The sequence below is a fragment of the Callithrix jacchus genome, chromosome 20 (genome assembly GCF_049354715.1).
Source record: "Callithrix jacchus isolate 240 chromosome 20, calJac240_pri, whole genome shotgun sequence".
Taxonomy (NCBI): Eukaryota; Metazoa; Chordata; class Mammalia; order Primates; family Cebidae; genus Callithrix; species Callithrix jacchus.
The window spans coordinates 47340196-47356585 of NC_133521.1; the positions used below are offsets into that span (position 1 = coordinate 47340196).

Here is a 16390-nt window from a genome sequence, read left to right on the forward strand (position 1 = left end):
TGAGGGCCCCACAGGGTCGTGGGGTGTCCCTTATGCTGTGCTGAGGCGCCGGATCCGTGAAATAAAGAGACGGGACACAGAAGGACAAGGAAAATGCAGCTGGGCTCAGGGGGCCACACCATCTATGAGTGGAGTCAGGTGAGGCCCCGAATGTCCAGAAGTGTATTTATTGTGTATAGGTTAGCGGGCAGGGCAGTGAGTGAAGTCATCTTTAAGAGATAGGGTTGTGGGTAATAAAACAAGGGGTCCACCCCCATTAGGTCACCTCGGTTGGGAGGTGGGCCGGGTGCAGTGAAGAGGGTGCAGTGTGCAATACCTCTATCTATGGACAAACTACTTCTAAGAAGATTTATGGGAGGATGCTTTGAGTCACACAGCAGTGACAGAGCTGTCAGGGTTACCGCCACCTGCCGGCAGCTTCCAATGGGTTCTATGGGCAGCACAGTAGCAAGAGCTGATCGAGTTCACAGTCACCAAGGTGGATTGCCGGTCTGAGGGCGGCCTCCCACAAGAACTGGAGCGGGGTCCTACAACTCCTTTATCAGGAGGAGTGGCTCTCGCCCCAGGCCTGCCACACAGCGGGTATCTTTACGATACTGAACGCTGCCGCCTGGGCCATGGATCCTTGTCCTGGTATAACTGTTTTTCCCTTAAATCATGCTCTGCACTGTGTCTGCTCCAGGCATTCCTCTGATTATAAGCTGTTTATTCCTTAATTCATGCTCTGCGCTGTGTCCACTCTAGGCATTCCTCTGATTATGAACTAAGATATATATATATGTAGGGAAATATTTTTTACTATGAACTATTATATGATTCTATATAGAGGATTATATAAAGGGAAGTAACTGGGTAGTAACACTATAAACTGAAATAGTCTTCAAGCCGTAATTCTATAAACTAATATGTGTTTATATAAAGGATTATATAAGGCTGGGCGTGGTGGCTCACACCTATAATCCCAGCACTTTGGGAGGCTGGGGTGGGTGGATCATGAGGTCAACAGATTGAGACCATCCTGGTCAACATGGTGAAACCCTGTCTCTACTAAAAATACAAAAAATTAGCTGGGCACAGTGGCGCGTGCCTATAATCCCAGCTACTGAGGAGGCTGAGGCAGGAGAATTGCTTGAACCCAGGAGGCGGAGGCTGCGGTGAGCCGAGATCGCGCCATTGCACTCCAGTCTGGGTCACAAGAGCGAAACTCGGTCTCAAAAATAAATAAATAAATAAAGGATTATATAAAAGGAAATAACTGAGTAGTAACTCTATAAACTGAGACATTTTTCAGGCCTCACTGTGCCAGGGTTCTGCTTAGCTCTCCTTCCTCGGGGCCTATATTGGGGTTACCACACTCTCCACATAGCTTGTTTGTAGCCTTTGCTATTTTTCTAATGGGGGTTCTTGGTTTTTTTCATCTGCAAGATTTCTAAAAGGAAGCCACGATTATTCACTCCTGTCTTACGGGGGAGCCACAGGCTCAGGAGGACAAAACTGCACAGCAAGCAGCAGCGCCTGAACACGCCCGCCTGATCCCATGCCAGGGAGACAGCTAACCCAGCAGGCTCCCGGCCCTCATGCCAAGCCAGCAGGTGCTCCCATGCCAAGATTTGTTCAAGACACAGCTCATCCCTACCATTCTGTTAAGTGGACTTTAAAATCCCATCTTCTAGACACCAACGCTGAGGCCTGAGCAGCGCTCCTACCCAAGCCCCAAGGCACCATGGCCAGCTGGGGTTCACGTCGAGGGCTGAGGCAGATGCTCCAGCTCGCCCCCACCTGGAGAGGCACTTCTTCTGTCTCCCCACGGAGTCCTCAGGGGTAAACCAGCCACTGCCGAGGGTGCAAACATCCCAGCAACCCCACGGCCACTGCTTTTACGACCCTTTCCCTGAGGACGCCAGCACTGCCTCAGAGCCAGCTTCCCCACCCCCCAGCCCTGCACCTGCCCCCCTACAACCAGCTCCTGGTGGCATCTAGGGTTGGGACTCCCCCTAGCCCTGCTCCTGCTCCCCCCACAACCAGCTCCTGGTGGCATCTAGCGTTGGGACGCCCCCAACCCTGCTCTTGCCCCCCCTACAACCAGCTCCTATTGGCATCTAGGGTTGGGACTCCCCCTAGCCCTGCTCCTGCTCCCCCCACAACCAGCTCCTGGTGGCATCTAGCGTTGGGACGCCCCCAACCCTGCTCTTGCCCCCCCCACAACCAGCTCCTGTTGGCATCTAGCATTGGGATCCCCCAACCCTGCTCTTGCCCCCCCCACAACCAGCTCCTGTTGGCATCTAGCGTTGGGACCCTCCCAGCCCTGCACCTGTCCCCCCCCCCACAACCAGCTCCTGTTGGCATCTAGCATTCGGACCCTCCCAACCCTGCACCAGCTCCCCCCACAACCAGCTCCTGTTTGTATATAGCTTTGGGACCCCCCCCAGCCCTGCACCTGCCCCCTCCCATGGCATATCAAGCTGGCGTGGGCTCCTTCCTTGCACAAGCACTCTCCCTCCATGACCTGCCCACAGCTCCCTGGCATATGCTGTCCACACCTGGCGCCACCTGCCTCTTCTGCACATCAGGGCTTCTGTGTGTCCCCATGCACAGAAGATGATGAGTCCTGAGACCCTCAGGTGAGTGCTCTGGACTCGGGTCCCCAGGGACACCTGCTCTCCCCCACACCAACGCCCTGCAGAGCTCGCCTGTCCTAGAGGGTGAAGCCCACACCTGCCAGGGCAGGCAGTCTCAAGATGACCCTGCTTCTATGCAGAGGGTCTCAGAGGCTGGCAAAGGCACAAGAGGTTGGGCCAGGCTTGGTTTGGGGCTGGGCTGTGGCTCCTCCCCACCTGTCCTCAGTGGCCTCTGCCATGGGCAGCAGGGGTGGGGACTGAGGGAGCCACACAGAGCAGGACAGCAGTGACCTCTTTATTTTAGGCTGCACGGACCTGGAGAAGATGCCCAGGGTGGGAGTTTGCCAGGAGTCCCAGAACGTTCACTGCCCACTGCCAAGGTGAGCAAGGGCAGGGAATGTCCTGGGCTGAGAGTCCCAGACCCCCCAGGGATGACCCTGCTGATCAGCATAGAGCTCAGCCAGCTGCGCCTCAGGCCCCAGCCAGCCCTTGCTCCTGACCCAGACAAGAAACTGCTTCATGGGGTTACAACTCCCCTTTCTAGGGGCGGGAGGGAAGAGAAATTGGACTGCTGCCTCCACTGCTGGCTGGCTCATGGCCCCCTCTTTCCTGATGCTTCCCAGGAGCTGCCCCAGTGAAGGGCAGAGCAGGACCCAGCCAGACGCTCATGGCTGAGCCTGCACCTGCTGAAGCCTGTGGCTTCCCTTCTCAGCCTGTGACACTTGCACAGGAGAGCAGGGCTGGGTTCCTCCTGGAGGGGCTTCAGACCCATCCTGTTGGGGCAGAGGTGCCAACCCCAAGCTCCAGGGTTAGATGTGGGGTGAGGAAGGGGCAAGAGCTGGAGAGCCCACAACACGGACCAGCTCCCCAGTGCCCTCGCGCCGTGTGCAGAGCAGTCTGGGGCTCCAGGGCGGTCCTCGGTAGGCCCGTGGCTCTAGGTGCGGGAGGTACAGCCCTGGGAAGCAAGGCCGGGCCCTGCCAGAGCCCTGGGTCTGGCTCTACTGCTTGGCCAGGCCTCCCCGGGGCAGCAGCTCCACATAGCTCAGGGCACTCTGCAGTGATGTCAGGCAGTAACCCTCCTCTCCGATCAGGTACCTGCACAGATGGCAGCAGGCATCACCCGGCCTCCGGAAGGCAGTGTCTGCCTTCCCAGTTCAGGGCCTGGGTGGTGCGGGTGCGCAGGTGGGGCTGTCAGGGTGGCTGGGCTGGAGGAGGCCTTTCCCACCCGCTCTGTGCTTGCCCTTGGACAGCAGAGCCAGGGATGTCCCTCGATCCCCTGACTGTCCCCTCCCCAGGAAGACACTGCTCAGGGGGTGGCCCCCAGCGCCTGCTGTGAGAGAGGCTGAGCTAAGCAAAGGGCCATGGGGCATGAGGCAGCAGGCACACTACACAGGGACACCCGTGGGGGCTGCCTGAAGGCAGTACGGCTGTGACGAAGTCACTGCCCTCACCAGCTGCCACTGACAACCACCCTTCAGGCTGAGGGACAAGGTCCCCACTCTTCCCACAGAGGCGCCCACCCTTCCCCCACCGGGTTCTACCCCTCGTGGATGAACTCCTCCAGGGCCGCACACTCCGACACCAGCTGAGGGAGGCCACTCCTCAGCACCACGAAGGAGAGGATGGGCAGCAGGTCGTCGGCACCACTGTGGGAAGGGCATGGCAGCTGTGACTGTGGGCCGGGCCTCTTGCTCCGTAAACCCAGCGGCTGTGCAGCCGTCCTGGCCGCAATCTCTGTGCCTCTTGCCCAGTGGCCCAGGAAGCCACCTGGGAGTGGCAAGGCTGTGCCTAAATGGAAGCTCCCGCTCTGCTGAGCAAGGGCTGGGCCCACACTCAGGGCCTTCCTGCTGCTACAGCCCAGCCGTGGCACGAGGCTAAGGGTTGGGAAGACAGCCCCTCCGATGCCCCGTGCTTTTCCAGGGCCCTCCTCCCTGGCCACACTTCAGCCTCCTGGGACTCACATGGCTGCTGCAGCAATGGGCTGGGGTCCGGCCTGGGGTGTGGCCTCTGAGGTGGGGCAGTAGTCTTCTGCGCAGACACAGATGACCCGCAAGGTCCGAACTGCGCCACAAACATGTGGCTTCAGGGGCAGTTGGGGATGCCACACGGGGACCCGACAGGGATGGGAAAGCGAACCCAGGCCGCTGCCCCATCTGGCAGCCTGAGCCCCCTCACACCCGCCCACTTACCCACCTCCCCACCCACCCACTTCCTGATGTGCAGGGATGGGAAGAGCTGCCGTGACCCTGGGGTACTGTTCTGACACCACTTTTGTCCTGGTCCCACCCACCCTGCACGTGACAAGCTCAGTGCTGAAGACACAGGCTCCAGGTCACCCACCGGGATGGGAGCCTGCCTCTCGAACCTGCTAACCTATGCACTCCAGCTTCTTTTGGGGGCAGCTCTCCAGGACCAGCAGTCCAAGCTCCTGGGCCGCAGCACAGTAGGGGTAGGTCCCCTTGGCCTCCGGGTCCTTGGGGAGGAGCTTGGTGGGGATGCCGATGGCGGTGGGGGGTGCATTCCTGTAGAGCTCCATGCTCCTGCTCAGAGCGGCCTCCCGGGCTTGGTGCACGCTCCTGGGGCAGGGAGAGGCCAGGCTAAGCCGCCCCAGGGATCCTGCCCTCGGGACAGAGGCAGGGTTGTGGCCGGAGGTCCCTGGAGCTCTCCCGGAGAAAACTGGCTATGTGTCCCAAGCAAAAAGCCTCAGTGTTCCCAAGGTCCCAAGCATGGGAGGTGGGCACAGCCCTACCTGCAAACTGGAGGCCCCTGAGGATGGCCTCGGGGTAAAGCATAGGCCAGGGCAGCAAACACGAGTCTTGGGGATTGAGTAGAGGAGTCTGTGCCAGGGAACAGGGCAGGCCTCCAGGGGTACTGGGTGGGCAGACGCCAGGCCATGTGGGAGTGAGCCTGTACCTGTACAGGGCTAGCAGCAGAGGCCACAGCGGGGAGAAGAAGGGCTCCTCTATGCACGCCAGGCAGCGGTCCTTGGAGGCAGCTGTGTTGAGGCCTTCGAAGGCCAGAAGGGTCAGCGAGAGCAGCCTGTCTGCTGGGAACAGAGCCGGGGACATCCACACAGGCCCCCCTCCCCTGCTGGGTTAAGTGGCTCGAAGCCATGGGGCCTCCTCTGCTGAGCAAGCTCTCTGAGGAGCAGGGCAACCTGCAGGGTCCAGGAGCAGCGGGGAGGCCCTGTCTGGTCCTCTTTCCACCAGCTTCCAGCCTCCTGCACCCACCCCTGATGGTCCTGGGCCCAGGGCAGGGAATCTGGGAGCAGAAATTGTCACCTATAGCTGCTGCCCCCTTCGGCCAGTGGCCTGAGAAGAGAATGGAGGATGAGCCCTTTCTCAAAAGGGCCTTTACCCAAAACTGCAGGAACCAGGGTAGACTTTAGAATCAGCCCCCTGCGGGTGGGGGCCCTGAGCAAGGCCCTGTGTGTGGGCAGCACAGCCAGAATGGTGCCTTGGGCTACTGGCCTCCCTCACTGGTTCTTAGAGAACCCTAGGCCAGGCGTGGTGGCTCACACCTATAATGCCAGCACTTTGGGAGGCTGAGGCAGGGGATCACCTGAGGTCAAGAGTTTTGAGACCAGCCAACATGGTGAAACCCCGTCTCTACTGCTCCATTTCCAAAATGAGAAGGGCTGAGGCATGGGGCCATCACCACCTGCAGGCTGGGCTGGGTGGACACAGTCTGATCAGAGGCTCTGACTGACAGGTCTTTCCCAAATAGAAGCTTGAAATGGACCAACAAATGGGTGAAGAGCCGCAGGCCCTCCCGCAGTGAGGGCTGAGGGGGGCCTGGGACGTGGAGGCCTGGCCTCACCGATGGCGTTGTGGATGTCCTCCACCGCGCTCTTCAGCTGCTGCAGTTGGGGCTCGGGCTGCCCGCCATGGCCCTGGGCCCGGCCCTGCCACTCAGACGTCCCCAGGAACTGCTCCAGGTCCTCAAACGAGCTGTCCTTGTCCGGCAGGCCAGACGCAATGTCCCCAACAGGTGAGGGAGGCCCCGTGGGGTGGGGGTGGAGTGGGGGTGTGGGGGGGCTGTCCTGGGGCCACGGGGCTGTGCTGGGCTCACACGGGGACAGCATACAGTGGAGGCTCTGCGAGGGCCGCAGCCGCCGGCTTCCAGGGTTGGGGGTCAGGGGGCAGCAGCCCGGGGCTGGCGCAGCTGCCCTGCTCACTGCAGGGTACAGGGTGCTGTACACTGCACACTGCAGCCGCCTCAGGAGCTGCACAATCGGGTGGTCAGGGAGGCTGCGGGAGAGGAGGGCATGAGAACGTGGCCAGCCTCGGCCTCCCACCGCCTGTACCGCCCTCCCGGTGGCACCCACCAGTCTACAGAGGAGCCGTGCTATGCCCGGTTTAGCGAAGTGACCCGCGTCACCTCCTGACAGTGAATGGACTGCAGAGGTAGAAGCCGAGGAAATGCCCTCAGCCTGAAGGGAGCTGTGGTGTCCACGTGGCTGGGGCACAGGGTCCCTGGGGCAGCGCGGCAGCCTCGTCCTCGTCAGTCCAGTGCCTCCCCGGCACCCAACCCACACAGGGGCTCAGTGGTGCCTGAGGCCCAGCTACCTGAGCAGGTGTGACAGCAGGCTGGTCACCAGCGACAGGTCCCCCGGGCTCCTCTTAAGCTTGGCCTTCCAGTACTTCGGCCAGTCCTGCGGGACAGGGGGCCTTGGAGGGAAGCATGTGGGTCCCCACGACCAGACGCACCCCATCTCCCACCAGTGCCTGCCCCAAGAGACTGTGGGAGACCGTCCTGGGGTGCAGGAGACCCAGCACCAGCAGGCCACGCAACCCACTCCCACCAGAGGGAGAACCTACTTGAAGCCTGGCCCCCTCACCAGGTCCTTCCCACGCAGCCCTGGCCCCACCCGCCTCACTGGGACCCTCCTACAAATCCTGGGCCCTGTGGGCCGGAGAGGGACGCACGTGGTCCTGCTCGTACTCCAGGATAGCTGCGTAAAGTGCCCGCTGCTCCCGCTCCTCTGGCGTCAGGGCGACCTGGCTACAAAACCTCCTGGGGGAGAAGGTGCGCGGTGGGTCCCAGGGCCGGGGCCGGGGTTGGGCTGGGCTGTCTCTGCAACGGGGAACCGGGCAGGAGTCGCACCTGTTGGCGGCCTCCTGGAGCCGCAGCCGGCGCTCTTCCATCTTCCTCTGGAGCTGGGTGCGGAGTCAAGGGGACGAGCGTTGGATCTGAGCGGGCTCTCGGCCCCCACCCCCGCCCCACACCTGCAGCCACACCCCGAGCAGCCAGGAGGTCCCAGGGACCCCCTCAGTGAGGGGCAGTCCCCAGGAAGTCTTCTGGGGCAGAAGGCGGCCTGCGCTGAAGCCAGGAGGGCAGAGCCAGAGGGCCCGGGGAATAGGGGCGGGGACCTTCCCCAGAGGCCATCCCTCTGCAAAGCGGGAAGCCCCCCAGCCCCGTACCCTGACCCTGGAACCTCCGCTACACTTGCTACCCTAGTCTCTGCCTTTGTCTCATGGCCACACTGAGTTCTCCCCAGAGACCAACAGGGTGGTCAGAAAGGGTGCTGTCTCCTCCCGGGCTTTGGCGATCACCAGGTTCTCCATCATCTGCCGCTGTAGAGAGAGGGTCTGGGAGAGGAAGGAGGGAGTAAGGCCAGCCCCCCTGCACCGCCAGGCCCTCCCTAGGCCCCACTCACCAGGGATGTCTTCTGCATAGCCTGGCTGGGGTCTAGTCGGGCCATCCGGGCCTCATACGCAGCCTTCAGCTTCTGATTCTGCAGGGAGGCTTCCTCCAAGGGCGTCAGCTCTCTGGAAATGTGACAGCTGCTGTCTACACCCCAGGAAGCCCAGTGGTGTTCTGGCTACAAAAGGACCTTCTCTCATCCTCCCTGTTGTCTCCAAAGCCAGGAGGTGAGGAGATGGAGGAGGGGAGGCAGGGAGCCACCTGGGGTGGGCTGCAGCACCTGTCTCTTCTCGTCTGCACTGCCAGTACAGTGATTTTGGCCAGGCACAGTGGCTCCCTCCTATAATCCCAGCACTTTGGGAAGCCGAGGCGGGCAGAGAACCCGAGGTCAGGAGTTGGAGACCAGCCTGGCCAACATGGTGAAACTACATCTCTACTAAAAACATAAAGATTAGCTGGGCATGGTGGTGCACACCTCTAATCCCAGCTACTCGGGAGGCTGACACAGAAATGCTTGAACCTGGGGGAGCAAGGTCGCACTGAGCCGAGATCCAGCCACTGCACTCAAGCCTGGGCGATAGAGGGAGAGTCCATCTCAAAAAAACAAAAACCACAGGTTTTGGTATTGCCAGGACTGCTGACTTTCCAAGAGAAGTTGGACCACTGGACCAACAACTAATTCCTGGAGATTAGTTACGTGTGTTCAGCAAAACATGAATCTTGTCAAAGCAAAAGCTTGTGCAACCCAAGGGCTGGAAGACATTGAATCCAGCCCAACACAAATTCCTAAACTTTCCTAAACCATCACTGAGGGCCGGGTGCGGTGGCTCATGTCTGTAACCCCAGCTCTTTGGGAGGCCAAGGCAGGCGGATCACGAGGTCAGGAGATCAAGACCATCCTGGCTAACACGGTGAAACCCCTTCTCTACTGAAAATAGAAAACAGTAGCTGGCCGTGTTGGCACAGGCCAGTAGTCCTAGCTACTTGGGAAGCTGAGGCAGGAGAATCGCTTGAACCCTGGAGGTGGAAGTTAGATTTTTTTGGTTTGAGACGAAGTCTCACTCTGTCACCCAGGCTGGAGTGCAGTGGTACGGTCCTGACTCACTGCAACCTCCGCCTCCTGGGTTCAAGCGATTCTCCCGAGTAGCTGGGACTACAGGCGTGTGCCATCACACCCAACTAATTTTTTGTATTTTTAGTAGAGACAGGGTTTCAACGTGTTGGCCAGGCTGGTCTCAAACTCCTGACCTAATAATCTGCTCACCTAAGCCTCCCAAAGTGCTGGGATTACAGGTGTGATCCACCGTGCTTGGCATTTGCAATTTTTTTTTTTGAGACGGAGTTTCGCTCGTTACCCAGGCTGGAGTGCAATGGCGCGATCTCAGCTCACCACAGCCTCCGCCTCCTGGGTTCAGGCAATTCTCCTGCCTCAGCCTCCCGAGTAGCTGGGATTACAGGCACGCGCCACCATGCCCAGCTAATTTTTTGTATTTTTAGCAGAGACGGGGTTTCACCATGTTGACCAGGATGGTCTCGATCTCTCGACCTTGTGATCCGCCCGCCTCGGCCTCCCAAAGTGCTGTGGTTACAGGCGTGATCTGCCCATCTCGGCCTCCCAAAGTGCTGGGGTTACAGGCGTGATCCGCCCGCCTCGGCCTCCCAAAGTGCTGGGATTACAGGCGTAAGCCACCGCGCCCAGCCGGCATTTGCAATTTTCTTAAAGCTTATCAGCTATCATCAGTGTTAGTATATTTTACGTGTGGTCCAGTGCAGCCCAAGGAAGCCAAACGATTAGATGCCCCGGCTTTGAAGGCAGTATATGGGTCAGAGAGCTAGATGAGTTTCTGACTCATGAAGGAAGAAGTGTGCCGTCTCCTTTAAACAGTTCCCAGCAGCCACTCTGCCTTGAAAGCTCTGGTTCCTCTTACCTTCCCACTGTCAGGGAGCATGGAGGGTGGTGGTGGGGACGAGGAGGAGGAAGGACTGAGCCTGACACCTGGCCATCCTGCCCCAAAGCCAAAAGAGGTGAGGAAGCCAAGCCCAGCCACCGCAGGGACAAGAGTGGGCCCTTCTTGTCTACCCCACTTGGGATTCACTGGGCTTTTTGCATTCGTGTCTCTGTGCCATTCGTCAGTTCTAGACAACTGTCTAGACAACAATTCTAACTTCCTTTGGGTTTTTTTTTTTTCATACAGAGTCTTGCTCTCTCGCCCAGGCTGAAGTGCAATGGCGCGATCCTGGTTCACTGCAACCCCCACCTCCTGGATTCAAGCAATTCTCTGCTTCAGCCTCCTGAGTAGCTGGAATTACAGGCACCCACCACCACACCTGGCTAACTTTTGTATTTTTAGTAGAGACGGGGTTTCACCATCTTGGCCAAGCTGGTCTTGAACTCCTGACTTTGAGATCCATCTGCCTTGGCCTCCCAAAGTGCTGGGATTACAGGCATTAGCCACTGTGCCAGCCCTGCCACTCTGCCTTCCAGTAGCACCTCTCCCATTTTCTTCCCACTCTTTATGGAACTCCAGTGAACACGTGAGGCTTCGCAGCTCTTGCTTTCTGTCTTACTTGTTTTGTAATTCATGCCGGGTATCTTTTGACCTTTTTTCCAATACATGAATTTGTTCTTCAGCTGTGTCTGCTCTGCTGCTAAGAACCTGTTTGCTCACTTTTGTGTGTATGTAAGGATTTGTACGTATATATACAATTTTTTTTTTTTGAGACAGTCTTGCACTATCGCCCAGGATAGAGTGCAGTGGTGCAATCTCGGCTTACTGCAACCTCCAATTCCTGGATTCAAGCAATTGTCCTGCCTCAGCCTCCATGCCTGGCTCATTTTGTATTTTTAGTAGAGATGGGGTTTTACCATGTTGGTCAGGCTGGTAACCCCTGACCTCATGATCTGCCCGTTTTGGCCTCCCATAGTGCTGGTATTACAGGTGTGAGCCACCGAGCCTGGCCCACATATATATATAATTTATTCTTGTTTCCAGCTAAAATTATTTATTTATTTATTTATTTATTTGAGACTGAGCTTCCCTGTTGTTGCTCAGGCTGGAGTGCAATGGCACGATCTCAGCTCACCGCAATCTCTACCTCCCAGGTTTCAATTCTACTGCCTCAGCCTCCCCAGTAGCTGGGATTACAGGTATGTGCCACCACGCCTGGCTAATTTTGTGTTTTTTGTAAAGATGGGGTTTCTCCATGTTGGTCAGGCTGGAATGCAGTGGCTCAATCATGGCTTACTGGACCCTCAACCTGCCAAGCTCAAGGAGCCTCCCTAGTAGTTGGGACTACAGGGGCATGCCACTATGCCTATTTTTTTCTTTCTTTTTTTTTGTGAGACTCAGTCTCACTCTGTTGACCATACTGAAGTGCAGTGGTGCAATCTCGGCTCACCGCAACCTCCGCCTCCTGGGTTCAAGCAATTCTCTGCTTCAGCCTCCTGAGTAGCTGGGATTATAGGCACCCGCCACCACGACCAGCTAATTTTTGTATTTTTAGTAGAGATGGGGTTTCACCATCTTGCCTAGGCTGGTCTTGAACTCCTGACCTTGTGATCCACCCACCTCAGCCTCCCACAGTGCTGGGATTACAGGTATGAGCACCTCACCTGGCCCCCATTTGCTTCTGTCAGGCAAGAGGGTATTCCCGTTCTGGGACCCATTTAACTAAATTCGACATGATCGGCTCATCTTCCCAGGCCCAGCCCAGCTCCTGTCTTGCCCATCTTACTTCTTAGAGCTTCGTGACTCTGCCCCCTGAAGCTTCTGGAAGATCTCAGGCGGAAGAAAAGGAGAGAGCTTCCCTCCTTCGTCTGAATACACACGTCGGTGTCGGCCGGCAGGTTGGGGGTTGGGAGCAGCCGCAGGCATGGCTGGCTTCAGGCGTGTTTTCCCTGCAAGCCATTGATCAGCAGGGGTCAGCAGGTGGGCCCACACCCCACAGAGGAGATGCAGGCTTGGGGGTGACCCAGGAGTGCCGTGCCTACTGCAGGGACCCACCAAGCTTGGCGGCTGTCGACTGGGCCCTCTCCAGACACTGCTGTGCTAGCTTCAGCATCTTGGAGGTATCAGGGGGCATGGTTTCCCCAGCTTCTGGGGAAGGGACAAGAAATCTGGTCACAGTTGGCTCTATTACTATTACCTGTTGCTGAGATAAAATGAAGTGATGGAAAAGCCAGGCAAGCCCATTGCCCCCCTCACCACCTACTGCCCACCTACCTCCACTGACCCCAGGTAAGTCCCCTGCCCCCCACCACTGACCTTGGGCAAGCCTACTGCCCCCATGCCTGCCACTGACCACAGGCAAGCCCACTGCCCCCCACTACCTCCACTGACCCCAGGCAAGTCCACTGCCCCCCACTACCTCCACTGACCCCAGGCAAGTCCACTGCCCCCCACTACCTCCACTGACCCCAGGCAAGTCCACTGTCCCCACCATGGACCCTGGGCCAGCCCCCAACCACTCATCTCTAATCACCTGCCCTGGTTTTACCTCATGACCCTGCTGAGTCCGTGTGCCCCTCATGGAGGCCTGTCAGAGCCGGACCCTGAACAGGGCCTTTGTTGCTCACTCAGGGCCTCCCTTGCAGCACCCTCTGGGAAGGGCCATTTCGGAGAGAAGGACGTGCCGAGGGGAACCTCCTCGCCCATCTCCCGTCAGCTGTGTACCCAAAGCCCTGCCTTCCCGTGGGCCTGGCATGGAGCCCCTCTGCTCAGGACCATGGATATGCACATCCTTTTGCATGCTGTGACTCGCCCCTTGCCCCACCGCCCCACCCACTTCCCCACACTGTGGGAGCTGCCTCTCTGTGACCCACCCCCGGACCCACCACCAGCTCCTGACCCACCTCCTTGCTGCCTTTCCCAGCAAACTTTGCACTCCCGTTTTCTCATTCTGCCCCCTGATTTAGCTCCCGACACCCCCAAAAACTGCCCTTACCCATCCCCATCGCCACCTTGCCAGACGTGGTGGGCCCCTGGAGTTCCTCTGTCTTTTGGGATGTTGCTCTCCCCATGGGACCCTCTGCCAGTCCTCCTCCCAACTCAATCTTGGAGCCACAGAGCTCAGCCGCTCACAGCCCCCTACTAGTTCCCCTGACCTCTGTGCTCCCGCGTCCGGTGGCTGCTGCTCCTCAAACTGAATGTGTTCATTGTGGAACTTTCTTTTTTTTTATATATATTCTTTTTTTGTCTGAAGTGAGAACAATCATTGTGGAACCTTCTACTGCCCGCTTGCCAGTCTGCTCCTGCCTGCAGCTAGTCTGCTGTGATGACCTTCAGGATACACTCCCAGGCTGCTGGGTGGTCTCAGTCCTCAGCTGAAGCTCCACTCCCAGGCTGGCCTCTCCCTCAAAGCTCAAAGCCTCTTCTAATTTCCCTTCACACCAGAACGGCTCCAGTTCCACCCAAGGCAGGCACAGAGCCCCGCCCTGTGCCTCTGATTTCAGGGCCTTTGCACGTTCCAGTGCTGGAATGCGGCCCCGTGTCTTCTCACATTCCAATCTCCACCTTACCCACAACACTGGTCCCTTCCTGTTGCTATGTCACACTGAGTGCAGGCCAGTCCACCTGCTACCAATGGTCAGACTGGAAGGATACAGGAGATCCCCCAAGCCTGGTGCCCATCAAGGGCTGGGCTGCCCACAATTCGTCCAGCATGGAGAGAGCGGCAAGGCTGAGCCAAATCTTTTTTTTTTTTTTGAGAGTTTTGCTTTTGTCACCCAGGCTGGAATGCAATGGCATGATCTTGGCTCACTGCAACCTCCGCCTCCTGGGTTCAAGTGATTCTCCTGCCTCAGGCTCCCAAGTAGCTGGGATTACAGGCTCCTGCCACCATGCCCGGCTAATTTTTGTATTTTTAGTAGAGACGGGTTGCCCAGGCTGGTCTCGAACTCCTGACCTCAGGTGATCCGCTCACCTAGGCCTCCCACAGTACATGCGCCAGTGCCCGGCTAGCTGAGCTGTACCTTTAGTGGTTTCCACTTCTTCCAGTAGCACCTGGGAGATATAGTGGATGCTCCGCAGGTATTCCGTGTATGCCTCCTGTGTCCAGGAAAGAGAAGTGGGTCAGGCCAGTGGAGCACAGTGACTCCATCTCTCCTGCCAGGTGCACCTGTGGGATAAGCAAGGAACACCACCACCTGCTTATCTCTAAGATGCACGGAGAGACACGCAGCCTTCAGTGATGTGCTGCAGCTGGAAAGCCTTGGTCTGATCAGGTGGTGTCCTGCCCAAGGCACACTTGGAAAGGAAGTGGGGGCCTGAGAGGGAGCCAGGGACGAGCTGGACCTCACTTCCTCCTCTCACTGCCTTTCTCTCCAGCACAGGAGCTGGGGTTCTCATTCAGTGGCCCGGGGAAGTGACTTCAGCAGTTTCTGTCATTTTTCACCCTGTGAAACAAGTTTCCTTCTTGTGCAACTCAAGGGCAATTCATTCAGTGGCCTAAGAAATACTTCCTGAGAGGATGCAGAGGAGTGATGTCCCAAGTTTTTTTTTTTTATCACTTCCTGGCTTAAGTTCTGAGAAATCCGTTTCCCAGAACCCGAGTTAATATTCCTGGTGCATGGAGGAGCCTAGAACACTTGACTGTTGTTTCAAGGCTGTGCAGCCCCCTCTAGCAAGGCAAAGGTCATCAGGAACACAGCGTGGATTGTTTTGTTTCATTTGTTTGAGTGGTTTTTGGAAACCACTAAAGGGATGGCTTAGCTGGCCGGGCACTGGCTCACTCAATGGCAACAGAGTGTCACTCTGTCGCCCACGCTGGAGTGCAGTGGTGCAATCTCGGCTCACTGCAACTGCCTCCCGGGCTCAAGCAATTCTGTCTCAGCCTCCCGGGCCCAAGCAATTCTCCTGACTCAGCCTCTCCAGTAGCTGCGATTATGGGCGTGCGCCACCACCCTGGCTATTTCTGTATTTTTAGTAGAGAAGGGGTTTAACCATGTGGGCCAGGATGGTCTCGATTTTTTTTTTTTTTTTTTTTTTTTGAGACAGAGTCTCGCACTGTCCCCCAGGGTGGAGTGCAGTAGCACGATCTCAGCTCGCTGCAATTTCCGCCTCCTGGGTTCAAGCGATTCTGCCTCAGCCTCCAGAGTAGCTGGGACTACAGGCGTGCGCCACCACGCTCAGCTAATTTTTTTTTGTATTTTTAGTAGAGACGAGGTTTCATTCGGCCTTTTGGCCAGGATGGTCTCGATCTCTTGACCTCGCGATCCGCCCGCCTGGGCCTCCCAAGTGTTGGGATTACAGGCGTGAGCCACCGCGCCGGCAATATGCTGTGTTTTTGTTTTATCCGTAGGTGTTAAGTTACCTATCGTTAATTAAGTCTGTGCCTCCGAGAGAAAGACAAAACATAATCCAGGCAGGATTTCTGATGTGTGGGGGCCCCGCTGCCCTAAAAACCAAGTTGGGGAAAGCAGCAGATTCAGGAAGGAAGCTTCTCCTAGGCACAGGCAGGCTCCTTCCCTCCTCGAGGGGCCGGCTGTGGCTGAGCCGGCTTCTCTGCCTGGTCGCCAACCTTAGACGCGGCCCCGTGTCGGGAACCGACCACACCCCTCCGGCCTGCGTTTCCTTCCTAGGGCTCCCAGAAGGCGACTGCAAACAGCATCGCAAATGAGCGGGCAGGTGGCCTCGCGATTCCGCCCCCGGTGGCAGCCGGATTAAATGTGCACGAACGCAGGCGCCGCTCGCCGCACCGGGTCTGGAAGGTCGCCTGGCCCCGCTCCGCATCCCCTCCACAGGTGGAGCCAAAGGCCGGCAGCGGCAGGGAAAGCCGAGGCGGCAGGTCTGAGCTGTCCAAGGTCACCGCTCGCGGCCCCGGCGACGCCCGCCGCGCCCCGCCCCATTCCTCGCCGGGGAACCGCGGTCCGGGGTCCCTGTTGGCGCCCGCCCCCGCGTCCCCAGCCCGCGCCGGCCCCGTCGTCGCCCTCCTGGGGCGGGGGTCTCTCCAGTGGCCACCCCCGCGGCCAAGCCCCGCCCCCGCCCCGCCTCACCCGGGGCCGGTTGCCGGCGTCCAACTCGATGGCCCCGTTGGCCAGCTTCATGGCGCTCTGCAGCGGCTTTACGGTGCCGTCCCCGGCCGCAGCGGCCATGACGCCGGGCGGGGGAGGCGGTGGCGGCGGCGGC

The 16390-nt window shown here is 58.3% G+C and overlaps 2 protein-coding genes across 28 annotated transcripts; one reads left to right on the top strand and one right to left on the bottom strand.

The window, feature by feature from the left end:
* Positions 1-1591: 1591 nt before the first annotated feature.
* On the top strand, positions 1592-4977 carry LOC144580564 (uncharacterized). Of its 2 annotated transcripts, XM_078358079.1 has the most exons (4): positions 1592-1821; positions 2517-2621; positions 2923-2998; positions 4842-4977. In XM_078358079.1, the coding sequence occupies exons 1-4, from the start codon at positions 1724-1726 to the stop codon at positions 4860-4862; spliced, it is 300 nt and encodes a 99-aa protein (XP_078214205.1). In that variant the 5' UTR covers positions 1592-1723; the 3' UTR covers positions 4863-4977. The 2 variants fall into 2 exon arrangements, with proteins under 2 accessions (XP_078214205.1, XP_078214204.1); XM_078358078.1 differs by lacking the exon at positions 4842-4977 and having other exon boundaries at positions 2923-3256.
* VPS9D1 (VPS9 domain containing 1) lies at positions 2898-16381 on the bottom strand. 26 transcript variants are annotated; one of them, XM_078358056.1, is made up of 17 exons: positions 16258-16381; positions 14410-14658; positions 14236-14311; positions 12269-12361; positions 12000-12162; positions 8278-8389; positions 8147-8209; positions 7725-7777; positions 7547-7634; positions 7187-7272; positions 6438-6868; positions 6180-6290; positions 5532-5661; positions 4992-5194; positions 4580-4679; positions 4160-4264; positions 2898-3713 (listed from the first exon to the last, which is right to left on the bottom strand). In XM_078358056.1, exons 4-17 carry the CDS (start codon positions 12345-12347, stop codon positions 3617-3619), a joined length of 1821 nt encoding a protein of 606 aa, XP_078214182.1. In that variant the 5' UTR covers positions 12348-12361; positions 14236-14311; positions 14410-14658; positions 16258-16381; the 3' UTR covers positions 2898-3616. The 26 variants fall into 26 exon arrangements, 22 of the variants coding, with proteins under 22 accessions (XP_078214182.1, XP_054104549.2, XP_054104548.2 ...); XR_008478177.2 differs by lacking the exon at positions 14410-14658 and having other exon boundaries at positions 4984-5194; XM_054248574.2 differs by lacking the exon at positions 14410-14658 and having other exon boundaries at positions 12269-12358.
* Positions 16382-16390: the final 9 nt, after the last annotated feature.

Excerpts from the sequence above, each read along its gene's own strand:
- LOC144580564 (XM_078358078.1), top strand. The coding sequence starts at position 1,724 with ATGGCCAGCTGGGGTTCACGTCGAGGGCTGAGGCAGATGCTCCAGCTC. Across the intron at positions 1,822-2,516 it reads TCCCCACGGAGTCCTCAGGG|CTCCCTGGCATATGCTGTCC; the intron begins GTAAACCAGCCA and ends ACCTGCCCACAG. Across the intron at positions 2,622-2,922 it reads ATGAGTCCTGAGACCCTCAG|GCTGCACGGACCTGGAGAAG; the intron begins GTGAGTGCTCTG and ends TCTTTATTTTAG.
- VPS9D1 (XM_054248573.2), bottom strand. The coding sequence starts at position 16,356 with ATGGCCGCTGCGGCCGGGGACGGCACCGTAAAGCCGCTGCAGAGCGCC. Across the intron at positions 7,778-8,146 it reads CCAAAGCCCGGGAGGAGACA|CTCCAGAGGAAGATGGAAGA; the intron begins GCACCCTTTCTG and ends CTCCGCACCCAG. Across the intron at positions 7,635-7,724 it reads CTCCAGGAGGCCGCCAACAG|GAGGTTTTGTAGCCAGGTCG; the intron begins GTGCGACTCCTG and ends CTTCTCCCCCAG.